Below are 27,406 nucleotides of genomic sequence, written 5' to 3' on the forward strand. Positions count from 1 at the left end.
TTGTGTGTGTTTAATATTTTTATGTAGATTGACTTGAAGTGAAGTGGGTAGATCGGATCAACACAACAAAGCACACTATCCAGATCAATTCGGTAGCTTTTGTTTTATGTTTGAAGATTTATATGGCATGTATAGAGTTTAAATGAAATGAAGTAAAGATGTTATAAACTAGTTAACAACATTTTGTACTAAAACAGTTTTTGGTTAGTAGCAGTAGTTTGAGTTTGAAAATTTACCATAAATCATGAAAATCTAATTAGAGGTTGAATAAAATATGAAATTAAATCTTATTGAATCTAGTTTCACATAGAAGAAACGGTGTAAGCAACAGGCTTTCATATCAGGAGATATTTGAATTTCTGTGAGACAAGGTCAGAGTGATTTTGAACTCCCTTGTTCTAATTTGTAAAAATCATTAAAAATTGTAAAAAATTAATTAGGAGTCATACGATATATGTATGGATTCCTTATTGAGTCTATTTTTAATAAAAATAAACTGCTTGGTTATTTGAATTCTGTACATGGAGAAATTTGGTTCGTAGTGAACAGGGGTCAGAGCAGCTGAACCCTGAAACAGGGGAGACTTCAACTAATAAACTGTACTAATTGGCCCAACCAAAAATTCTAGAAAAAAATTTAGTAAGTAGATATATGAGCCTAGATTTTGGGAAAATTTACGGATTTGGATTTCGAGTTTTGTAACTTGAGATATGATTTTTTTTCATCTATAACGCAGTTGGACAGCTTGTCTGGAAAGTGTGATATAAATTGTTTGAATTTGTTTAAGTGCTCAAATAAGTTTAGTAATGCCTCGTGCTCGACTCCGGCGACGGTCTCGGGTAAAGTGGGCGTTACATGGACTAAATAAATAGCAAATGAGAAATGTGAAACATTTTGTAATGATTATGGTTTTCTCTAAAATGAAGAAATGGAATAATTTGGAAATGATGTAAGTTTTCAAAAATGAAAGTGGAAATATTACTTAAAAAATGATCATAAAAATGAGTTTATGTTTTTTTATTGTTTTGAAGCCCGAAAATGAAAATAACCCATTCGTTCATGTATATGCTACCCTCATATGATATCTTTAATTCCTTTGAGTTAAATTCATTCTCAATACAATCCTATTTTATCTCATTGTCACCATCGTTGTAATACCCTCTACCCGTATTCATTGCCGAAATAGGGTACGAAGTATTACCGGAGTTTACGATTTTTTTTTTTATATTCAATATAGCCCTTTTATAAATATCTAGCCTTCCCTGCAATATTAAATCGAGGCCAATCCACTTCAACCAAACCAATTCAACATATTATCAAGATAAATTCATGCATATTTATAAGATAACGTCATTACATACCCAAAACCAGGTTTGTTAACCATACTAATGGCTAACTTTATATTCATTTCACGTTAACATTTACTTTATTAGCTTATACATGCCATTGATTTCCAAAATAAAGTTTCTTTATATACCGAAATCCTGAGGTTGATAGTGTGATGTGTCTCTGACCAAATCCGACCTCCGAGCTCTTAACACTACAAAACAGGGAAAAAAGAAACGGGGTAAGCACTTTGTACTTAGTAAGCTCATGTAACAAGAATTATACTTACCTAATATTTTCAATACAATACAATAAACATTCATATATCCATTCAATGCATTATTACCCTAATATGCACAAACTCAACATTTGAGTTAGTACAATAATTTCCATGTACCCATAATATATACCATGATTGATGAGCTCATCAATATCATAATTTCCATTTCCTTGTTATTTTTCCATATTCATCCCGTTGGATGTATCGAAATTTCGATGGATTTTCAGAGGTACACTCTTAGTGTACAATTCCGGGTCCGTCAATTCATATTCATGTGCGCACATTTCTATTTCAGAGAGCACACTCATGAACCTCAACCTTCCAATGGATTACCATCCGAGCTAAATCCCCTGCAATATAAACTCATAGAGTATTGTCGGGATTACCAGTCCAGGCTAAATCCCCTACAACAAAAATTACTTTAATGAGCTTGGATCTGAATTACAGTCCAAAGCTAAATTGAGACCTAATTCGGATTACCCGTCCGGCTAAATCTATTTTACACATATTCTTCGGGAGGGCTATATCAAGATAGATCACCCGTCCGGGCTAGATCTTTTTTACCGTCAATTCCTTTTCAGAGATCCATCGAATTTTCCTTTCATTCAACCGGGATTTCTTCCCATTTTATCAAATATATCAATGTTTCATTAATTTTCATACAATGAACATTCAAATCATATTCACATCAATAACATACAATCTCAAGCAATTTAAGAATATAATTCAAGTTACACGAACTTACCTTGATACTTGTTTGTAAACAAAAAAAAATCTACTAATCCCGAACTTTTTCCTTTCCTCGATCTAGCTTAGTATTTGAATCTTCTGGATCTAAATAAATAAATTTAATTATCAATTTAATACATTTTATGTTCATATGCAACAGTCTCTATAATTCAACTATTATTATTTATAGTTTATTCAAAGCTGTCTATTTGAGTCATAGTCACTAAGTTATTTATAACTCGAGCTACGGAACTCCAAATTAAGATCCGTTAATTTTCCATGAAACTAGACTCATATATATTCTTACCATAACATTTTCAGAATTTTTGGTTTAGCCAATAAGTACAGTTTATTCTTTAAAGTAACCCCTATTCTGCTGTCTGATAGTTCTGACCCTTCTTCACTAAAAATTAATTATCTCTTCATACAGGATTCAAATGATGTTCTAGTTTGTTTCTATTAAAAATAGACTCATTCAGGATTCTAGAAATATAAATTTAAGCCCATAATTATTTTTCTTAAAATTTTTATGATTTTTTAAAGTCAGAACAGGGGAACCCAAATTCATGCTGACCTTGTCTCACAAAATTCATTAAATCTCAAAATTTACAAATCTATTGCTTACACTATTTCTTCTATGAGAAACTAGACTCAATAAGATTTAATTCCATATTTTGTTCATCTTCTAATTTGATTTCTAAAATTTATGGTGATTTTTCAAAGTTAGTCTACTGCTGCTGTCCAAACTGTTTTTGTGCAAGCTATTTATTACCATTTTTCCCCTAAGCTTTTAATAAATGATAATTTCGTCCCTACTCAATTAGCCTCTCAATTGAGCTGATTTTTCTCAATTAACATTTTATTCTATCACCTTAAACTATTTTAAAACCTTTAGGAATCAGAATTTCAGAAATAAACTTTAATTCGAAGTATTTTCACAATTAGGTCCTAAAAATCAATTTCTATTGAAATTACCTAATAAAATCATCTAATAAACAAATTAAAGCTTTAATTTCATCCTATTTCATCATAAACTTACAACACTCAACCATGGTGACTTTCAATTTCATCCATGAAATCAAAAACTAATGAATTTAATAGTAGGACCTAGTTGTAAAAGTCTTAGAAACACAAAAATTACAAGAAAAAGGCAAGGATTATCTCACTTGGTGCAAAAATTATGAAATACCAGCTTAGAGAACCCTCCTATGGCGTTTTTAGCTGCTGGAATTGAAGAGAAAAGAAGAGCAATCTAGATATTTCCTATTTAGTCCTAGTGTTATTTAGTTAATTTTGCAATATTCCAATTTTGCCCTTAATTTATCAAATTTCCTGCTGATTTCATGGCCTTACCGTCCAGCCCAAATAAATTTTGGGTCTAATTCCTTTTAAATCCTTTCTCCTTAGACTCTTAAGCTATTTAATCATTCTAGCAACTTTTACACCTATTACAATTTAGTCCTTTTTATTTCATTGACTACCCAAACATTAAAATTTCCTAACGAAATTTTACTACCACATTACTAACATTTCATAAATATTTATAAAATTATTTTGGACTCAGTTTTACTAGATAGAGGTTCCGATACCTTGTTTTTACCCAGTTTCTTCAATAATTTCTTTTTCTAACTAACCACTAAATCGGTAAAATTTTTCTATCAATATTTTCATACGATTTTCCTATCATATCAATTTTCATGCAAAAATATTGAAATAAATTTCTCTTTAAATTGGATTTGTGGTTACGAAACCATTGTTTCGATAACTTTGAATTTAGGCCATTACAATCGTGCCTTCTTAATGATTAATATAATCATTGTTAACAAATGACTGCGATTAATTGCTTTTTCGAGAACAAGCAACTTGTGACCACATTTCATATTTATCAAATCCACACAATGCCAATGAAAGGATATCATTAGCTCTTTAATCGAGCTACGAATTTCATTGTTGCTAGTAAAGTCATGTAATATACAATTCATGTGCTTAACATTTCGACTATGGGCTCGATCATCTTTAGAGTATATGCATTCACTTATATCAAACACATGAGTTACATACACATGGTCATTGACTGACTTAGGATTTAGGTAAATCACACCATGAATGTCACAAGTGAATTAATTTAAAAATGGGTTTAGAATTAATTCAACTTGGACCCAATCTAATGTATCATTCTTCCAATGAGTACATCTTTGTCTCTACTTATAGTAGGGGTGTGTAAAATTCAGGTAAAACTGAAAAAATTCGGTTAACCGACCGAATTCGGTTAATCGGTCGGTTAACCGAATTAATTTGGTAGGGGTTGTTAATAATTTTTTGAGTTTTCGGTTAACGGTTAATTCGGTTCGAAACTAGTCGATTAACCGAATATTTTCGGTTTAACCGAAAATATTAATAAATAAATTTATAATATATAAATAGCCCACTATTTATTCGACCCAATTCAACATAAATCTAAATACCCAATCTAATATATATTAACCCAAGTACCCAACCCAATAATAAAAAATTACAAATAATTTAATAAATAAAAATAAAAATCTAAAAATAAAAAAATAAAAAACATATAATTTTATATAAATAATTCGGTTAATTTGATTAATTTGGGTAATTCGTTAATTCGATTAATTCAGTTAATTTTATACTTATTTTAACCAAAAATAAAAAATATATATATATAATTTTCGGTTAATTCGATTAACCGACCGAATTAACCAAAAAAAATTCGGTTCGGTTAATTTTTTTAAAAAAATTTCAGTTCGGTTAACGGTTAAAAATTTTGAAGGGTCGGTTAATTTGGTTAATGTTATTTCGGGTCGGTTAACCGACTGGTTAACCGATTGAACACCCCTAACTTATAGAGTCAACTACTCGGATAGCCAAGACTAGTTACCTCCCCAATTGGAATTGCAGATGATATAATAATTTTTTTGAGTATTTGAATCAAATGCTTACTTTGATTCCTTTACGAGATTATAGATTCGTTTAGATTATCTACTAATGAAAGTTGTCTTTCTTGTAACGTGAACATTCTTATAGTGTCACTTATCATTTATTTGAACTTAAACAATAAATAAACTAATATTTATTTGTCACAATTTTACTATGTATGCAAAACATGAAAGACAAATACAAAATATATAATAGTAAAACGTGAAATTAACTTTATTTATTTATTTACCACTCAAATACATAGAAAACAGTTATATATTTACTACAATATTAACACATTTTTCAACAAATCGATTTTGTGGTGAACAACCATATTGATAAATAATAAAAAGTATATGAATCAATTTAAAAAATAATTATTAAAAATAATAATCCTATGAGAAAACTAATTATAATCATATCATCAAAATTTATGATTAAACTTTAATTTTGTGTTGTGGAAAAATAAATAAAATTGTTAGGAAATATTGAGTTTGTCTTTGCGATTTTTTTATTATAATCATAAGTGTATTTATCTATTTTACGATTTAAGATTAATTTTATCTTTATCAAAATGATATTCAAGTAAAGTTCTTCCAACAATAGTAATTTTGAAATTAAAAATATATTTTTACTTTTTCTAACTATTTATTAATTTAGTATAAAGTGAACATGTGTGAGGATCAAGGCATTAGGAGAAGTTGAGGGTTTGGAAATGATTGTATTGTGTTGGTTGTGGTTTGAATAGGTGCCCAAAGTAAACAAAAGAAAGTAAAAAGGTCATAACGACAGTCAATGATTTAAGCGGAGACTTGACCATTTCTCTTGTGATTATTAATTAATAGCTGTTGTCACCATTTTGCATTTTTCAAACAAAATAATTAAACAGCGCTAATGTGTTTTTGGCTTCGCATTGTGACAACTGTTTAGTTAATCTTTAAAACGACATAGTTCCATAGTACAATTATTGTTTTATTATAATAATTTAAAGAATATTAAGTTTGAATAAGTGTATATTCCAAAATGACATTACAAAGAGAGAAATTTATTTGTAAAATAGCAAAATATTTATTCCTTATAAAAGGTTTACACGAGTTTTGCTTATAGAAATAATTTTGAAAAAAAAAAATTCCTTTATCGTTATGGTAGATCAATCATTAAATAATTTTGACTTTTTAAATATCATTCAAAAGAAAATTACGTCATTCAATGAAAATAATCTTATTATTTAAATTAAAATTAATAATTTAATTATCATTAATTATCAAAGGCAAGCCTTTATGTTTCTTTTAGGACGATAACATTATACCACTTGTTACACTACTTTAATTCACAACTCAATTCGATTAGAGAAATGACAATAACATTTTTTTGTATTTAAAATAATATTTTTAAAAATATAATAAAAATGTATATTGTGAGATTCAAACCTAAGCTAATTGTATAGTTAAAATCTTAATTATAATATTTCCATAGACCAAAATATAAGTTTTCTTAAGGGATTAAACATAATTTTTTTTATTTTTAAGGATAAAGTACAATTTTATTATATATTAATTTATAATTTCTTTATTTATAAGAGTATTAAATTGAATTTTTTTCATTTTAGACGACTAAAATACAATTTCACTATTTATATCAATTTATAGTTTCCTATTTATATAAAAGGACTAAATTAAAACTTTTTGTTTTTAGGAGACTAAAGCTTCTGCCTGTCCATTTTAAAGTTTCCATTTTGATATTAATTTTAAATAATTTTATTTATTTAGTCAATTCCATTAAATATATTAAAATAATTTAGCATGCATTTTAACTTCATAAGAAAAAAAAAGTAGTAAAGAGGCATGAAGCACGCTAGTGGCTTTTAGCATACTATATTTTGTATTGTTTTTTACACATATTTTAATATATGAGTTAGTAATAAATTAATTTTATAGGTGATGTTTAATTATATCTAATATTTATTTTTAGTAAAGAGATGAAAAATTTTAGCTTATTTTAAAAGATTTTATTTTTATAAGAATTTTTACTCATGTTTCTAATTTTAAGTTCAAAATTATATTAGCTATTCTTTATTTTATATCTAATTATTGTAATACATATGTAATAGATAAGATTTTTTTCCTTATATTATTACACTAGTAACCAAACAAGATAATATAAACCAATTTCTTATTAAAAATAATTATTTTTAAAATGAATAAAATATCGTTTAATATTTTGAAAATGTTTTTATTTTCAGAAAAATAGTTTTAAAAAATCTGTTTGATAAATAAAAAATATTTTTCAATAATGAAAACTGAAAAACATATTTAGTGTCTATTTTCTATAATGGAAACAAGAGAAAAAAACAAACATTTATATGGTTTCGAACTAGACCACCATATTTAATATTTGAAAATCTGTTGAAAAAAAAACAATATTGCGTTCATCATTTTTAAAAATAAAACCGTTAAAAAACATGTTTAAGTACTTGTTTTTATTATTTTATTTTTGAAAAACATTTTCAATGAAAATAATAAAACAACATTTTATTAATTATTAATTATTAATTTTCGATAAATCATTTTCAAAATTTTCATTCTAACATTTATTTAAATGTTTTTAATTTTAAAGAAAATAAAAAAAGACATGTATTTGTTGGAAGCTAAAGCTTGTAGATAAGAATAATAAAAATAATACACATTTTATTTCTATTAAAATGAAATCAGTATTGAAAGGCATATATTTGACCATGAGCAGCAGAATTGGACTTCCAATGCTTCTAGAAATAAATGAAATAAATAACTTACTCCCCCTTTAAATCAAAATGAATTAAAGAATAAATTAAGTTCACGTCTAACGTAAAAGTCAGCAGTCTTTTATATTTCACCAGATGCAACCATATTAAATTTTGTGGATTATTAAAATGTAAAACTAGATTCATAAAGTGGTGAGATATTTATATATAAACCTTAATTATTTAGTTTTTAATTAAACGTTTCATATAAAACTAATATTTGTAATTCTATTTTATAAGCTAATTTATGATTCTAACTTAATTAACTATATTTTATGTAGTAAAGATGATAAAAAAATATAATTTTAATATAAATACAGTGACAAAGTCAAAGGTTGGTAGGGTTTAATCCTATTATGTCTCTCTATAATTTATAAAATTTTAAATTAGTGTACTTTGGCCTTAAAAATAAAAAATTAAAAATATAGCTATTAAAATAGTGAAATTATATTTTACTATCATAAAATATATAGCTTATTTGGTTAAATTACAATAAATATTTTTATATTATGAGTTTGATTGCATTTTACATCAAAGAGCAAACAATCCTTTTATGTTAAAAATTTCATTAATTTGTACTGTTAAAAAGCGATATAATTAATGAATAATCAGATAGTTCATGTTGACGTGACTAATTTTTAATAATGTAAATTGATAAAAATTTTAATAGAAAAATTAATTTTATTTTTGATCTAACATAAGAGACTATTTTGCCTAAAAGAGGCTAACCTCTATGCAGGAGCGAAGCTAAAATAATTTTTAAAGGGTGAAACGAAATTTTAATTTTTATAATTTATAACTTTATAATTTTAAAATAATTAAATCAAATTTTATAAGTTTAGAAAAATTAAAATATAATTTTACTTTTACTAATTTAAAATTTTAAAAATTTTAAAATATCTTAATAATAATTTTTCATTTTAGGGCTAACTTCGCCTCTACTTGTATGGTAATTTTACCTCTCCTATTTATATTGATATTATTTTACACAATTTTTATATAATATTGTATATGATTCTAGATAAGAAAAAAAAAGGAAGAACAGCTGTTGTTGAATGTAAGACGGAGATTTTATCATCATTATAATAATCAAGATGGTGGATTTGGACTTAGAATGAACGTATGGTCCCACTGCCATGTGGATTGAAGCAGGGAGAGCAGCGTATGGCTGCAGGTAGGAGATTGATCTCATTTTGTGTGAGTTCCTAACAATTTTATGAGGGAAATGGAAGATGGAAAATGGGAAGGGAAAGGGAAAGGGAAAAGGGAAAGGGAAAGGGAAAGGAAAGGAGAGATTGGAAAGGAAAAGGAGTAATTATTATTTTAATTAATTACACCATTTTTACAAAATTCACCGAATCAAATCAGGTCTGCAACTAAAATATTAATATGCCACATGTTGATGTGATGACAATAGCTGCAGTTCTTACAGCTCTATAAAAATCATCCCTTTTTCTTCTATTTTGTTCTTCCTTCTCTCCCTTCCATCCACCCACGGTCATGTCTCCCAGCAAGCTTGATTCCACTGTAATAATTTTTCCTCTTCCTCCTTTTATTTTCTTTAATAATGTACAGATCTTACTTGCTTCTTTTCGTTTTCTTGGCATGTCTTTGATGCTTAATCTGCAATTTTTGCTACCTGGATTGTTTGTTGGGTTATTCGTTTCTTGTTGTTAGGGTTTGTTTTTCAGTACTGACTTATGTATTTTTTAAAAAATTATTTTGTATATTTTTTTTATGGTAGAGCTAATTTTGGGACGTAGTTATGAAAGTGACACAAAACAGGAATTTTTGGAAACTTGAATCAATCAAAATTGGATACTTGGGTGAAAATTTTGTGTTGGATATGTATAGCAGATAGCATACGACTTCTAGAAGATCTGAACTTCTAATATTTTTGTGGAATTTCATAATGGATTCTTAAACAATGAAATTCAATTATCTTGTTGGAAATTTTAGTTTTTGGAGATGAACTTGTTGTGTGTTCATGCACTTGTGCAGCATTGTACGATTTCTGCTATAACATTTGCCTTTTAACTGTTTTTTCAAAACATTTTGGCTTTGGTTGACCTGAACTATCTTTGGGCCTAGATAAACAGGCAATGGAGATGTTTAGTTCTCTCTCCGGTTCTCTTTTGTCGGATTTTAGTCTCTTTTGTCAGGTTCATTAACTTTTCTCATTGGTGATGTTTCTGCACATCGACAAACCTCCTTTTAGAAATTTCTAGCATCCTATTGGCGATCACCTTATTTATGGAAGAATCGGCCAAAGTCTACTCTGGAGCTATTCTAATTTTCATATAAGAAGGCACGTGGAAGAATTACTGATGACCATTGTGCGTTGTTTTGTTAAATATGTTAATGGCAGTATTTTTTTTCTTTAAAAAATATTTTTGGGCATTTATTGGGCAGTCTGTTACTGCAAAATTTATGATGTGTTGAAAGGGTAAAGATTACGCAAAAAAGTGAAAGATGAGATCAGATGAAACAACTAATGATTTTCAACCTTTAAAATGCATTAGTTAATCTAGGTTCCAAATGCTTTTCTGATCAAGTGACAAAAGTAATAATCAACCATGGCTTTATTGAATTTGGTGCAATTAAGTCATTTATGAATGTTCTGTGTGTGTGTTAACATGTGTAGTCAATAGGTTCTTTGTGTGAATTAACATGGGTATGCTACCATCACCATGAGGTACAGTCTCGATAATCGTCATCAATTACACGGATCAATGGTTTATATAAATTAGAAAGGCTTATTTTGTTATCTGGTTGGAATTGATGTCACGTATATCAAATTTGAACAGGATTCCTTTGGACATGAGGAGGCAAGTGTTTCGTGCTCAAAGCCAGAGAATGGTTGTGTTGATTCACTTTCTATTTTCCATTCCGAGAAGGCAGTGGAAGAACTTCTTCAACAAACTCCTGTTGCAGGAATGGATGAACATCTTATAGAGTTCTCAGAAGCTTTGAGAAGTTTGTTTCTTCCATTCTTAACAGCATTTATGTCTTCTAATTGAAGTATATACTGAGTACTCCTTCTTGATTCTTATTGTTTTTGAACACATTACTAGCTGTTGCTAAGGCATTAAGACGAGCTGCTGAAGGAAAGGCTTCTGCACAAGCTGAGGCTGCTGAATGGAAACGTAGATATGAGCTGGAGAGAACCAGGAATATTCAGATGGAGCGAAAAGGTTATTAAGATTACACTACATGGCTGTTCTGTCATTTGCGTTTCTGTCCTTTTTGGCCACATAATATTTGTTTCATAGCTAGGTATTCATAGATGATTTTTTTGGTGATGCGAATTACTCTACAATAAGGAAAACAAAGGCTTGGACTTGACTTGACAAAAGCTACATATTAGGATACTTTTGCTCGCTATTTGATTTAATCCTATAATCTAATCTAGCCTGGTCAAAAGATATTGCTGATCTTGTCAATGGCTTATCTGAATGGTGCATATCCAATTTCACATGCCCGTTTTGAATCTTTACATTTCATTGATCTTCCTCCTAATAGACAATTTGTTTTTATCTAGTCATTCGTATTTACTCGTAGCAGAACATTTCGCCAGCTATTATGCATCTCACTTTATTTCTTCTTAAAAGTTTCCCTGCAGAGTATAGGTAAAAGAATCACATTTGGAATGCTATATCTATTCTTTATGATTTTTATGCTGTAAACTATATGAATATATTCTTAGTATTTTATTGTTGAATGTTTTAAATGTAAAGCATCTTTCAAGTTAGCTCGGGATATAGTTATGTAAATTCAAGTCTAAGAACTAAAAATATGTGATGTACTTAAGTATTGAGCATATATTTCATAACCATTTTAGTACTATCTCCTGGCATAATTTGATGGTTGTTCACTTTGGTGGCAGAAGTCTATTACTTAATTGAAACTGATATTTTAGGATTTTTTTTTGGGGGGCAGAATTCTCTCCACTTCTATTTCAAATGCTTTATTTTTTTTTCCCTAAATCAAACTAACTAAGTAATATTCATGTTAGAGTTTCTCAACTCTCATAGCTTTGGGTTATATAAGCAACAAATCCGATTAATACTCCTTACTATTCAGTATCTTGAGGGTTATGCTATGATGCTAGATGATTTATAGGGTTTAGTAGGTGTTCTGCAATTTAGATTCTATGCCATGAGATGTTACCGGTCATTTAGCTATGGCTAGCAAGTTGATATTACCAATAACTTATTTGTTGCTCCATGGAAATCCTTTGACATTGTTTCAGGAGGAGGCTTCCTTGTACTAAAATTCCAAGGATTAGCCTACTGAACATCTTTTAAGATGGCCTCTAATTTATATTACATTGGAATTAAAGTTTTTTAGTTGCAGAATGCCTTACTCCATTTAGACCATGTAATTTAAAGAACTTCTCAAAGGCTCCAAGCAAAGCATGTTAGGCCTTGTCTTCTTTTGCAAAAGCATGATTCTTTTTCTATCTTTAATTCTTCAGGGATAAGTTGCATGTTAGCTCTTCGGAGGCGGAAAAAATTGTAACGGTAGTCTTAGAGAACCTTATAATTACAAACTAACTTTCTGGAAATTGAAATTCTGAAATTATGGTCAGCAATAGAGGAGGTCTGCTGGCTTGTTTTCTTATATGTGGTCTCACTGAGGTTGATATGTATTTCATAACGGTTCAAAGGGCTTTTTTAATTGCATTGTTATATTTGGTATTCTAGTACCATTATCACCCATACGCTTGAAGATCTGGCAAGAAATATCATATGTTGAAAGCCTGTTTACTTTAGATAGATTAGATACTCCACCATCTACACTGGTTATACCTGTGTCATTCTGGGTATTTTCTGAACATTATGCCACTTTCTCTTTCTTGACCTTTCCTCACATCATCCCTTTTTTTAGATGGATCTTTGTTTGACATTTAATTTGGACTGCCAGTTTGGTCCAACTTCTTGAGCAACATTTCCAGTCCATGATGTTTAGCTAGGCAAAACAAGGGTTTGAAAAACAACTTTTAGGTATTTTAAATTGTTTAGAATGCGTTTATGGAGACTAAAAGCTGAAGCTTCAGCTTTAGAATTCTAAAAGAGTTACTCTGTGAAGCTGGTAGAGAAATTTAATACAAAGTTCTTATAGACAAATTATGTTTTATGTTATTAGTTATTTTAAATGATTTTAGTACAACAGAGATTTTCCAATAGCTCTAATTTGACAGTAATTTTTGCTGCCACTCCAGCCAAGGAGATCCTTATTCTATCAAATATTTTACTAATCTCGGCTTTCATCCTTCACACCTAAATGATGATACTGTTACTGGTTAGAACATGCTTAGGCAGCCCCATTGATTTCTCAACTGTTGTCTCTCAAGTTTCCTAGTTCAATTTAGTGGAGCATGAGGTCCTAGAGATATTCTGTATTGACGTGAATATATTTCAGAACTTCATTTGGGTTTCTTATTGAGTTTACTCAATAAAATGGAGAGGTTTTGTATAGCCTTAATTTTGAAAAATATTGTAATTAGTATTTTCATCACTCTGAATATTTAGACCTTCGTTTTCCTTTCTTTTTGTTTTTCTTTTGATTCTGGCTATTCCAGTATCAGGCAACAATAACTGTGAAATGCTACAACATTGGTGGATTCGATCTTCTCTAGATAATGCAATGGACATGTTAAGAATTATGCTTCCATGTCTTTTCTTCTGGGAGGTTGGGAAAGAACAAAATAAGAGAATAGCAGAAGGTACTTGCTTAACTTTCTAAATACTATCAGTCACATTTTACTTCCATTAAAGAATCTTCGCAGCCTATCTAAAAGAATTTAATGTATTTCATTGGTTGGAATTACTTATCATAAAAACTTGACAACATCCTGAAAAAAGCTGTAAAAGCAACAAACCTTGTTAAAGTTAATTCAGCTGCAAGAGTTGTGGTATTGTAAGGGTAAAGGTTTTGTTTGATGCGTATGCAAGTTTGTTGGTTCAATTAGCTCTATTTGAGGTGCATAAGTGGTTATAAGGAAAGAAGATTTTTTGGGTTTTAAGAAATGTTTCTTTTGAAACGGAAGCCAAGTAAAAGGATGGTTTTTGTACCTTTTATCTCTTTGCAATGGGTGAGGTGTTCTGGAGATACTCGTCAAATGAAGCAAATAGGTGTAAACTATGCACTTACATTTGCCTGCAATAATTCTTAAATTTGGATGGTAATACCTCCATGGAGTTCCACTTCTATATTAGCTTTATAGGATGCCTTAGCATATGTATAAGCGTTTAAGTTGTATACTTTAAGTGGTCTCATTCACTTGCATAGAAACTGTCATCAATCATTTTTGATATTCTCAAATTGGTCTGTTAGGGGGTTCATTGAAAATAATCGATGTGTTTGTATGAATTGGATGTTCTAGTTACTTTAACACACTTGGTTGGGTTTGAGAGCTACGGAAGGTTTCCCATTCATCAGAACAGATTTTTCTATTTCTTATGTCTTATAAGTTGCATTATTTATCCACACAAATTCATGTTTAATCTTAAAAATACAAGAGATTAGTAAGTTGCTTTTTTTCTGTGTTATTTTGTTTCAAGGATTTTATCTTCTAGTTTCTTTGTTTGATGCATCCAGCATTCAAAATGCTTGAGTGCCACCTTTGCAACTATTTTCATCATTTGCCCATGTAATAATTGTTCTTGTAACAGTATTCTTCTGTGGCAACATTCAAGAAAAGAAGGGTGAGATTTAGGTTTGCATTTTTATTACTGATTGCTTTATAGCTGTATTTATGAGTTTTCAACGTATGGCTATAGAAGTCCTGACTTAAACCAGGGAAGTTCTTAAAATTATAGGGAGCCTATTTGTTTGGAGTTGAGATTGATCTCCTTATGCCTTAGGCAAATATGAAAGGTTATCTGAGAAAAATTTAGTAAACAACTTAGCAGACCTTAGATGTTGTCCTCATAACAGTACTATTCTCTTTCAACATTCAAGAAAAGGGGGGCTGGAGATTTAGGTTTCCACTCTTGATTATTGCTTACTTTATAGCCATAATTAGAGTTGTAGGAGTACGGTTGTAGAAGCCCTGACTTAATCCTGAGAAGTTCTTAAATTTATGGAAAGCATATTTGTTTAGGCTCCTGTATCTCTATGAATCACTAACATCATCCTCATTTTATGCTCTTGAATTAATTGCATTCATCGAAATTTTCTAATTTTCTATGTTATTACCTTTTCTGAAGAGCTCTAAATTTTAAGTTAGTGTACTTCATAGCTATGATTATGGTTCTCTCTTATACTAGTGCTCTTGTATGTATTTACCTCTCTATTTGCTTTAAAGTCTCACATAAATGCTTTTCCTTCTTTAAAATTTACTAGCTCGCATGGCAGAGCAGTTCTCTGCAGAGAAAAATGGTGATATTGATTGCGAGAGGGTAAAAAACTCCGACAACCAATCGATGCTGCAGAATGAATCAAATGAGTATTCTGAGACAGGCTGCATGAAGCATGGGATTTGGTCGCATGAGGTTCTTCGTGACAGAGAATCAGATTCAAATTCCAATGCAGATCGTAATAAGATTATGAGAAAGGTACTGGTTTCTTGTTAACCTTCTACTTTGAATGAATACCTTCTCGCTTATTATATAATTCATTTCCTTGTTCACATAGCATCTGTGTGTTTTGACTTTTTGCTTAAAACTGTACTGTTTATTGGTGATTGTTTTGTTATTTGTTTTGTTTGCACAAAATTTTGGAAAGCTTTCCTTTCATGCTTTTTAATAGTTTTAGGAGCCAGCTTTTATATATTTCTTCCCATGACGAATATGCATTTTCTTAAAACTAATTTGAGGCACCTATAGCTATCGCCTATAGGTAAAGAAATACATAATACTGAATCTAACAAGGAAACAAGGCATTATCTCTTTTGAAACATTATTGAGTTCACTGATTGTGAAACTCTTTCTAATAAATGCTCAGACCACAATTGAAAACTATGCTTTGTACAACAGGCATCGTTTAAACTTTCATGGTGGTGCAATGGTGAGAATGGTGATCAGCACAAACATGACATTGTCTCTTTTGAAAGAGGGAATATTACAACGGCAGAACGCAGTAGTAAACAGGTATTGCTTCCTCTATCCTGTTAGGAAGCTTTTGTTTGCTGCGAGTTTGTAGGTAATTTAGTTTCTATCTTGCACTGAAATAAGCTTTGCTCCCCTTATATTTTCTATTTTAATAATATGATTTAGATAATGTTCATTATTGTGCCTTCTATCTGTCATGTAGTAAATCCTTGTTTCTTTCCAGATTTCTCTGAAGTGGGAATCTGACCCTCAGACTGTGCTTATTTTGACAAAACCAAATTCGGTTTCTGTTCGAATTCTTTGTGTACAAATGGTCAGGTGCGGATGTTGAAATTCTCAATGCAAGCTTTCATGAAACGTGCTTTTTTAGTCTAACCAATTTCTGTAAAAATTTTCAACACATTCAAAACAATGCATGTTTTTCTCTTGCTTTACCTTTAAGTATCCAAAAAAATTTGACATCCTTTTTGGTTGTGGTAAAAGTAGCTTCTAATGCACCATGTCATCCCACTTCTCTGTGCCTTTCCTGGAAAGACTCATCCATGTCCTCTGGTTTATTGTTAGTATTTCTTAAATAATGTTATCCTTGCCTGAAAGGTTTTGAGGTGCTTTTTTAATCTGCATAGGTGTGCCTAGGCTACTGCATTGCAACATCGGTCATATGTTTGTGTGCTCTTAGCACATGCGTTGCAACATTGGTTACATGTTTATGTGCTCATAAATCAAATCTATTTAAAATCCTTAAAAAGCTTAAAAAGCTTTAGTTTCTTGAAAAGTTTGTTTCAGGTTACATTATGCTTGCTGAAACTGCTTTCAACTCTCTATTCAAGAAATCAATTTGTTCAAACTCTAGGTTCCATATCCAACAAAGAAATTGTTTGTAAAGAATATCATCTATTCTTGTTATTGAAAATGTCACATTGTCCTTCTCTTTCAGTTAAAAATTCAACCAATAGAGTAGAAATGGAGAAAACAAAGGGGCCTCGACTTGGTGTGCCTTTTTTGTGAATCCTTTTTCCTTTAAGGATGCATGCCTCAGTCAATGCACATGGTCTCTAGGTTGCATGGCAATTTTGCTAGATTGCACCGTCCCTTGACCACCTTGGTTGAACAAATGTTTTTTATGAAGAAATTTTTGCTTATAATTTTCATATTAAAGGTGCTAAGTATTTTTCTCAATGCACTTAAGGATTTCCTAGTTCTGGACACAAGATGGTCTATGGTCTGGTTGAGGTTGAGGTGAATGTGATAAGAATTGCTTTAGGATAAAGTTTCGGATAACTGAGTATTGAAATTATTATTTCTTAGGATGGATAACTTGGTATTGTACTTAGTATATTCTTAGGAGGGCTTGTTGACTTTGCTTTAATCTTTTGTAATTTTCTTTTTTTCTTTTGGATAAGAAATTGTCGTTTATTTTTAGTTCTGTGGGTTTGCATTAACTTCTTTAACGTGTACTAGCTGGCTATTATATCTATGCTTGGCATGTCAGCATGACTTAAAGCAGCCATTACTTTCTGCTCTATTGCATATTCTTTTTTGTCCATCTCATTTTTCATCTTCATTCCAGATGGTTGAGAGAGAGGAAAAAGTTAAATGTTTATGTTGAACCACGTGTGAAGGTTGAACTTGTAGCAGAGTCATCCAACTTCAGCTATGTACAAACATGGAAAGATGGTGAGAAGAAAAAGTTAAATTTTGTTTTGCCTCTCGTGTTGTATCCGCAATATAATTATGTTTTTTATTTCTCTATGATGCTTTGAATGCGTGTTATTCTCATTTTCTATTTTTTCCCTATTGCTTTAGTTATGCAGTCTGTAACCTAATTTATTAACTGATATAGTTTTCCCCATTGAAGTTAATAAACCGAATTAATCAAAATTATTTGGCTATGTGTAAGGCTTTTTACTTTTTACATTGATTCTTTGAAAAAAAGAAAGAGTTTTTGTGTTATATATTCTTTGAAAAAAAGAAAGAGTTTTTGTGTTATATTTGTGTATATGGTTTCCACTACTAATGATTTATGGGTCATATTAACATAAGATCGAAGATAAATGATCAAAACCATTCTACGAGGAACATGCACTTTTGTGAGTACCCTTTAAAGTATTATTGAGAATTGAAGTCCATACCCTTAAAAAGAATAAGAAAAAAAGAATTAAGTTCAAAATTTTCTATGTGAAATGTTGAAGCTGGAAAGAGGACTTATTGCAGTATTTAGGTCATATTTTATTAGAACTTACAATTATGCCTAAAACTTTTAGACATGGACCATATTTCCTTTCATGGTTATAATTTCCTTTCCTCATGGTCTGTCACTTTCATTTATGTAACTTGTAACATTAGTTGGGTAAAGTTTGTAAGAACTGAATTCCCAAGTAATTAAATTAAATTGGTTAATAATATTAAAAATAATTCAGTTCATATTTCCAACCTATGGTTCAGTTAATTAAATTAGGTTGATTTATATTGCCATGTAGTTATTATTCCTTCTGGATATTATTCTGATTTCTTGTTTAGAAGTTTAATACTTTGCTCTTTAGACAGTGAAATTTCACACCTACACATGAAAGTTGATCTGGTGATAACTCTTGGTGGTGATGGAACTGTTCTATGGGTATGTATTTTCAGTTTGATTTAGCCCATGTTTTTTAAACAAAATGAAAAACCTTCGAGAATATGAAATTCTCACTTTGGTCCATGCAGTGCACAATTTGTGTTAGAACAAATGACTTTTACATTTAGTTTTGTTTTCTACAATATTCTACAAAGGGTTATAAAGTTCGTAAAAAATGTTTGTTACCATCCTAATGGCCAATGTCCTTGGAGCCTAATGAAAGAATGGGAAGAGATGGTTTTGAGAAGCATATGCATTCGTGCTATTGAAAGTAAACTTTTAAGAATTTTTGACAATTTTTTTATGAAGTTATAACTAGTTACTTGTTTAATTTAGTTTTGGATGCTTTTATGAAATTCAAAACTTATCAAATACAACTAGACGTTTTGCCCTCTAATTTTCTTCTGAGCTAGCATGTCTGTTGTTTTATATTTTATTTTGGATTTCTTGTAATTTCATGCTCAGCATCATTAATCATCTAATTGTTATTTGCAGGCAGCATCAATGTTCAAGGGACCTGTTCCTCCAATTGTTCCATTTTCATTAGGTTCTTTGGGCTTTATGACTCCTTTTCGTATCCTTAGATCTTTTTGAAGTATTTCTTTAAGATGAATGAGTTGATGATTTACCATGGTTGTTCGAACATTGTTCTTTGATTTTAATTAAGAGTGCTTGTTAACTCATGTATTGGAACTAAAAAGAAAATTCTTTGACTTGCTCTAGATAGTGAACATTTCAAAGATTGCCTTGATTCAGTCCTGAGGGGACCCATCAGTATAACGTTACGGCACCGCCTGCTATGCCGTGTTGTTAGAGATGCTGCTAAAAATGAGTACGAAACAGAACCTTTTCTTGTTCTAAATGAGGTTACAATCGACCGTGGAATATCATCATACCTCACGAATCTGGAATGCTATTGCGACAATTCCTTTGTTACATGTGTGCAAGGGGATGGTTTAATTTTATCAACTACATCTGGTAGCACTGCATATTCGTTGGCAGCTGGAGGATCAATGGTCCACCCACAGGTACATTCTGATATCATCATAGCTGCCATTAAATTTGAAAATATCATGCTTTAAAGTATGTATTATGTCGGAATTTTGATAAAAGGCTTATTATATTCAAACAAAAGAGGAGATTTATGGTAGTAATATTTTTCCAAGTAGTCAACCTGCTCGTTTTTGAAACAATGTCTCAGGTGAACAGTTATTGTAAACTTTAGTTTAAGCTCTAATGAGCTAATAATATACAATGAAAGCATTAGGCTAAACAAATCAGTCGAAGGAAATATTTATATGGGTATATTCTCTCTAGGCCTTATGGCTAGGGTATTTCTTTCATACTGAAACAAACAACTATTAGGTCCTCTATTCCATAAATCGGGTCAGCCCTTACCTGTTTCATAAACTCTCTCATCCTCCCTCTGGTTTGCTCCTACCATTTTGAACATCTGATGTTCAAGTCTCAGGATTGAACCTTTGGGGTAGAGATGAAATTCAACTTTAAATCAGGTCTGCCCACAAGAACAGTATCCAAGTATTCTTTAGAGGTAGTATGGTAAGAAAATGTTAACATCAGCGATAAAAAAATATTTATCATGTTCTCAAAACTTTAATATTTATTTATGTTGTGGAATTCATAATCTTGATCTCGCTGGTAATTTATTTGTACATGCCCAATAACACATTGGGAGGGGAAGCATCCTCATGGACTTCTCTTATGACACATAGGATTGTATAATGGAGTCAATTTTGTATTATGCAATGATGCATGTGAAGTATAAGATTAAGGTGCAAATGTGCTTTAAATCTGGTTATGCATCATGGTATAATTATCATTTCAAGATTTCCAGATGTTTCACCGCATAGAAGTTTTTCTTTTTGGTACATTTACAATTGAGTCACATACCCTTGCAGGAGTAAATCACTGCCAGCTCACACACTACAAACAGGGATGCCCCTGTGATTTGAACCCACGAAATGGTTTCGGGGTGAGCACCCAGTTGCCCTTAGGCCAAGAGCTGGGGTACATAAAATTGCGTAGTTAAGGACCCATTTTAACTGCAAGATTAACAAATTAAAGAAGCGTTTTTGAGTCTTAATTGGCAAGTTTTGTCCTTCATCAGTAATTGATGATGCAGACTATTGGTATTCAACCAAGTTAGATGCCCAGGAAATGAAACATATGGTACGATTTTATATTGAATGCCAGGAAATACTAAGAAGTTTGGAACTTTGACAGTTTTTGGAAGATATAGAAGCAGGAAGCAAAATAGAAAAGATGTTTGAGATGGAGATGACAAGGAAAATTCCATATGCTGTACTCAATTCTGGTTCTACTTGGCTAAGCCATAAAGTATGATCTAATGCTGTGCATCTACGGATAAAATTAGGACTAGGCTGGGATTTTGTGGAATCTATCTTTTGAGATGGTAGTATCATTGCGAGGATGAAAGAAATCATTCGGTTTATTATTTATTATTTTTTATAATAAGTAATTTTTTACTTGTTTTGATTTTCTTGGTGACAAAGGCATGGGATTTTGTTGTGGATCATAATTGTTTTGATGCCATTTGTTTCTCTGTTTAGTTTCATGTGCTCATATAACTGAAAAATCTATTGCTGGTGTATGTTCTTATAATTGCAGGTCCCTGGTATCTTGTTCACACCAATCTGTCCTCATTCATTATCCTTTCGACCCCTGATATTGCCTGAGCATGTAACAGTCCGGATAATGGTGCCGTTCAATAGCAGAAGTCCGGCTTGGGCATCATTTGATGGAAAGGACAGGAAACTGTTGGCTGCTGGGGATGCTCTTCTGTGCAGCATGGCACCTTGGCCCGTGCCTACAGCTTGTCAAGTTGATTCTACTAATGACTTTTTACGCAGTATCCATGACGGCCTCCATTGGAATCTGAGAAAGACGCAGTCATTTGATGGCCCTCGGGATCGGGATCTATAAGGTCATTTTCCGAACTTATATCTAGCTGGAATCTAACTTATACATTCCATATGTTTCAGTCATTGTAGGAAGGGGAAATCAAATTCACAAAAACTGAAATAGCTGTAAGTTCTTGTTATATCACAGTATTATGGTTTACCCTTAAAAATGTTTTCCCCTCAAAGGTTGTAGGAAGGAGCACTATATTTGCCCTTCTGCTGCTGCAGATATAACCAAAGTTGTAGTCAACACTAGAGTATATTTGTATCTTTTTTATGAGATCAAAAGAGGATACATCACAATGTGTCAAATTTAGTTTCCAAATTTTAGGTTGGGAGCTTTAAGAAATATTCTTTTTTCTTTCCCCAATTACGTTAGAAAAATGTTTTCCTTTCCATTGACTCATATACGTATAGTAACGCAATTTATTAAACCATTAGTCCCCTTACGTGTTTTTTTGTGTTTTTGAAGTTATTAAATAATATTTTATAATTTTAAAATATTTATTTGTTAATTAAATGAGAATTAGTATTGATTATAAAAATAATTTAGAGAATATAAAAAATGAGCAACAATCTGTTAAATGTTAAGTAAATAGATAAAATAATTTGTCATTTGAATATGAGTTAAAATTTTACTTATAAATAATCATTATTTTAATATTAATATTTGACATAATAATTTTCAATTATGTAAATATTATTAAAATTAAATAATAGTAAAACTATTTAATATCAATAGTAATAACTAAATCTCAAATAATAATAAAATCATTCTTATTTTGGTGGTAGAAACAACCTATCAAGTAGTGCTAAAATATGATTTTCCTACTAATTTTCAGATGTTATTTTAAATGAAAATGTTTGGTTAATGCATATGTTTACACCGTTAAATATTAGTTTTCATTGGTATATAATTGTGACACTAATTTAGTAATAATTAATTTAAAATGATAAGTACAATTTAATATGTGATAATAACTATTATATTGATTATGAAAACATTGTTAATAAAATATTGGGCAAACTATCCTGTCACTTTAAAATAACTTCATTTTTGTTTTAGTCCCTTAATTTTTTTCGTCAAATTAGTTACTTCCATTAGAGAAATTATTTAAAATGGTCACTCAATCCTTAAATCCTTAACGGATTGTTGACTAGACTTACCACCTTAACATTTTTTCCACATCATTATTAGAAGCTTAAAAATTAAATAAAATTACAACAATGTAAAAGGCAACGACCAATCAAAATCCTTCTTGTACCAATCAAAACTCTTGTTTTTCTTTCCTTTCATCACAGTTTCCACTAACATCAATTTTAGTTTCTTGAAATAATTTAAAAAAAAAACTAAACAAACATAAAATTAATAAAAATTAACATAAAAAATAAGCATACTATTATATTATCTCATTCTCAATATCATTGTTATTCGAATATGATTTGATATTACTTTTTAAAGATGTCTAACTACTTAATTATAAAAATAAAATAAAAATAAATTTAAATTAAAACAATTCTAATATTTTTATATTATATTCAAATTAAAACTTAAATAAGCTAACATTAACATAATTATCTATAATACAAAATTATGATGCCAAGTTTTGTTTGATATAAAAAATATTATATTTATTTCTGCTTTTATCAAGAACTTGATATATTGTAAATATATTATATTATTAATAGAAATTATGAATCACGTCAAAGTGAGAATATTTAAATCGTAATTAATTATTTTAAATTATATTATATTTATATTTAGATGTGAATTTAGTAATATGATAAAAAATTGGTATTCTCTTTTTTGAATTTATGTTTTTTATATTTTAGATAATATACTAAATTGTATTACAACAATACAAAAATTAAATAAAATTTAAAATATAAAAAATAAAAAAGTGATATTTCTCTATTTTAATTTTTATGTACTCATATACGAATTATTTAGAAAATGAAGATTATAATATTTTACAATAAAATTTTATAAATTAATTAGGTGTAATACTTTTAAAATATATAATTTTTAACTAAGTTAATTTTAATAAAATATATATTTCTAATCGGTTATTACAAAGCTTATGATATTCATATAAATATATAACATTTTACTTTGATAGTGTTGAATCCATAAAAATAACATTCCTATGCCTAAATAGTAAATAAATAGTAGTATAAGAAGTAGGGTCAATCCTCGATATTGAAATATTTAAAATTGTTGTTTAGACTTAACTAAGGTGCGTGCTAGTTAACTATCGTGCTCACAACATGTGACAACTTGTGCAAGAAAAGAAAAAAGAAAAAAAAAGGGGATTTAAATTTGATAAAAGTTAAAATGGTAAAAATAATTGAAAAAAATAACAATGAAAATAGATAGAAATGAAATAAAATAAAATAAAATAAATCGATATGACAAAATTCTAGCTTCGAGCTCGAATATTTGAACCGATCCTTGATGATAAGTCTTCTCCTTTAAACGACCAGTCAATTATAGTGATCGAGAACGCCTCAAACCACCAAACATTTTGTGTGTAAATTAATTGTGTGAATGTCTCAACAACTATCCCTTACCAAATGAACAACCATGAAACACGCGTCCACGATTTAGTTCTTTGGTAGCCTTGTGAACTAGAAGGGTCCAACTCGGACCAACGGCCTCAATTGAGCAGGTTGTTTAGATCTATTGCTTTTTCCCTTGACGGATTCAACCAATTACTTAATTGGACACTCCAATGTGTTCTTCGATAAATTGAATACAACAAACGATTGATTTGGTACTTCCAACTATACGACTATTAACACCGAATCAACAAAGACTTTTTGACTTGTTAATAAAAGTAAATAAAATGAAAGTGTCTATCTCCTAAATCGGAGAAACAACAAATATCAAATGAAAAAATTTAAGTATGATCTCGAATCACACAGCTCTCCACATAAAACTAGATAGAAAAATTTAGCTAGTCATGAAAATAAACGTAATCAAATGAGGGAATTACAAAATTAATTAAAAAAAAAAAGAAAGAAAGAAAAGTTTAAAAGCAAAGGCGAGCAAAAGAAAGAGAAGAGAATTGAAGGAGCCAATTTGAAATCTAAATTCAAAGTGGAGGACGCCTCTCCCGTATGCGCATATTAAAAATATATATATCTTCTTAAACTCTTTAATCTAATCTAAATTTATTTAGTATCAAACAGGAACAGGGGTATATATACCTCAATTTTCTAGAACGTTTTAAGGATATTCTTCTTTCTTTTCGGACAGAACTAGATAACTTACATAACAAATTTAAAGCATAAGTGAATTAAAAAGATAGATAACATTCTATGAATCAAATATTTTTTAAAAGTTTTCAGCTTACTTTATGCCTTTTATAATTACATCATGTAGGTTTATTTCATGTGCAGACAGTGATTTGTTGCTACTAAGAATCTACGGAGAGAAAGGGCATTTGGAGAGTAGACAAGGATGAACAACATATCAACAAGCTAAAGGATTTAAGCGGCAAATTCCGACGCAAAAGGGTGAAATGTCACGTTTGTTTGTTTGTTCTATCAATCGATACTTATTGAGATGGTTTTGGGTTTTGAGCTGTGTATTCTGCATTGCGATGAAAAGCATTTGATTTTTGTAGTCAAAAATATGGTGGAAAAATGTCTTTCCACTTTGAATGCATCAGTTGAGATCTACGTGTTTTTGAATTTAGTATTTGGAAGTGAAAATTATTAAAATATCCTTATTTATATTAATTATGTAAAATTAAATTAATTTATATCTCATATATTATTATTTAAAATTATTTAAAATTAATTTTGTTACTATCTACTATCATATTTAAAATGACATTTTAACTTTCAACCACAATTTTTAGTAGTAATGAAGAATAGTAAGGGATAGTTTACCATTAAGGTTGAAAAATGCTTTTAAAATGCGTCGTGAAAAAATGCTTTTAAAAGGTTTCGTAGTCTTTATCATTGCCGTTAAAAATGTTTTAAAAAGATTGAATGTCTATTTTAGACATAATATTCTAAAGTACAAAATATATATTTAAATTTGTTATTATCATGATTTACGTAATACATTAAATATATAAACTTAAATTTATTAATATTATGATATATGAAATATATAAACTTAAGGTATAATTAATTGCAATAAAATTATAATTGAATCAAATGTAAAGTATCATCATTTTCACGTAGCACAATGCAAAGTTATTTTATTTTGGTATTAACAAATATTCAATTTAAATTATAGTACAAATATAATAAAATAATTTTTGATAATTGATTTTTTTTTGAAACGTAATTTCATTAATTCATTCAATCAATGGTACCATACAATTAAAAAAAGAAAAAGCAAATACTCATCGTAAATGATGAAGAACAAGCTCTATCAACATAACAAAAGTTTTAGCGTCAGCATTAATAGAACATTATAACACGTTGATAATTAACTTTGTCACAACTCAAGCATGACATATCTAGAGTGATTGCAAGCACTTAATACGATAAAAAAATCAGCCTCGGGTGGTCCAAAGCGACGAGCAAAAATCGACAAAAAAATTAAACATTCACCAAACTAGAGAGGACGACAACAAAATCATCCCTAAAATCACTTGTAAAACTAAGATTACATGCATAAGCAAGTGTAGCGACGTAAAAATTTTAGCTTGGTCGCTAATTAGAATGTTTGATTGAAAGTTTAAAGACCGAGGTTTGATTTTAAAAAGAGAGTCGCCATCGATCCTTTTTCTTAGGTGTGATCGGGCACCTAATAAATCCTTTTTTTAAAATATTTTTGAATACAAAAGAAGGCCAGGCTTAGGTCTACATTAAAATCAGAAAAAAATAAGGTTCAAGAGTCGGTTACATGCGGGAAAAGTATTAGCACCCCCACAACGCCCAAAATTGGTATATCATTAAACACGTGTTGTCTTAATTTTCAAAAATACGAGTTTAATGTAACATTTAATTGTGATCCGATTGAAAAGACGAGAATTTTTAAATTTTGACTTGTTAGAAGAGCGTTCCGTTTTCAACACGAGCCGATATGGTTCACCCAACATAGCGATGAAATCAACGACTTAATGTTAAAACGATACGTTACCTCATGTATTGAAATTAATTAGAAAACAAGAATAAGATTTTTGAAGTAATGCAAAGCAAATTGATATGAAATAAAAATAAATAAAAAAAAAACTAGAAATATATTGAAGCAAATAATAAATGTGACAATAATATTAAAAACGATAAAAATGTATGCGATATTAAACGTAATACTAAAATTAAACATGAAATGGAAACAATAAATATATACGTATACACATATAATAATGGTTAATATGATTATGAAAACATGATATTAAAAATATTAATGATGCTACATATACGTATACATAATAGTAACAATAAAAAAACTATATACATAATGGTATTTAGAACATGTACACGATACATATGAAAATGTATAAATAACATAGTATTAAAAAGTATGTATATAATCATGTTGAAAGATATGTACATAATACGGTGTTTAAAATACATACATCATATAGTTATTAAAAAAAATATATAAGATAGTACAAAAACATTAAAATGTATATATACATGAGATACATAATATGGTAAAAAATCTATGTAATATAGTATTGAAAATATATACAATATGATATTAAAAGGACAAATATATAATATAGTATGAAAAATATATGTACATAAGATAATGTAAAAATATATATATAACTA

General features: G+C 29.5%; 1 protein-coding gene across 5 annotated transcripts; it reads left to right on the forward strand.

The window, feature by feature from the left end:
• The first annotated feature begins 9,025 nt into the window (after positions 1-9,025).
• LOC108456778 (NAD(H) kinase 1-like) lies at positions 9,026-22,013 on the forward strand. 5 transcript variants are annotated; one of them, XM_017755439.2, is made up of 12 exons: positions 9,026-9,575; positions 10,856-11,024; positions 11,123-11,242; positions 13,633-13,776; positions 15,399-15,610; positions 16,031-16,144; positions 16,329-16,423; positions 17,676-17,782; positions 18,649-18,722; positions 19,218-19,296; positions 19,446-19,750; positions 21,372-22,013. In XM_017755439.2, exons 1-12 carry the CDS (start codon positions 9,549-9,551, stop codon positions 21,684-21,686), a joined length of 1,761 nt encoding a protein of 586 aa, XP_017610928.1. In that variant the 5' UTR covers positions 9,026-9,548; the 3' UTR covers positions 21,687-22,013. The 5 variants fall into 5 exon arrangements, with proteins under 5 accessions (XP_017610928.1, XP_017610929.1, XP_052874914.1 ...); XM_017755440.2 differs by having other exon boundaries at positions 19,218-19,269; XM_053018954.1 differs by having other exon boundaries at positions 13,639-13,776.
• Positions 22,014-27,406: the final 5,393 nt, after the last annotated feature.

This window comes from Gossypium arboreum, chromosome 9 (genome assembly GCF_025698485.1).
Source record: "Gossypium arboreum isolate Shixiya-1 chromosome 9, ASM2569848v2, whole genome shotgun sequence".
Lineage (NCBI taxonomy): Eukaryota > Viridiplantae > Streptophyta > Magnoliopsida > Malvales > Malvaceae > Gossypium > Gossypium arboreum.

What these genes read in the sequence shown, in the direction of transcription:
- LOC108456778 (XM_017755439.2), top strand. Translation starts at nt 9,549, where the DNA reads ATGTCTCCCAGCAAGCTTGATTCCACT. An exon ending in GTAATAAGATTATGAGAAAG is followed by an intron (nt 15,611 to 16,030) that starts GTACTGGTTTCT and finishes TTTGTACAACAG; the next exon opens with GCATCGTTTAAACTTTCATG. An exon ending in CAGAACGCAGTAGTAAACAG is followed by an intron (nt 16,145 to 16,328) that starts GTATTGCTTCCT and finishes GTTTCTTTCCAG; the next exon opens with ATTTCTCTGAAGTGGGAATC.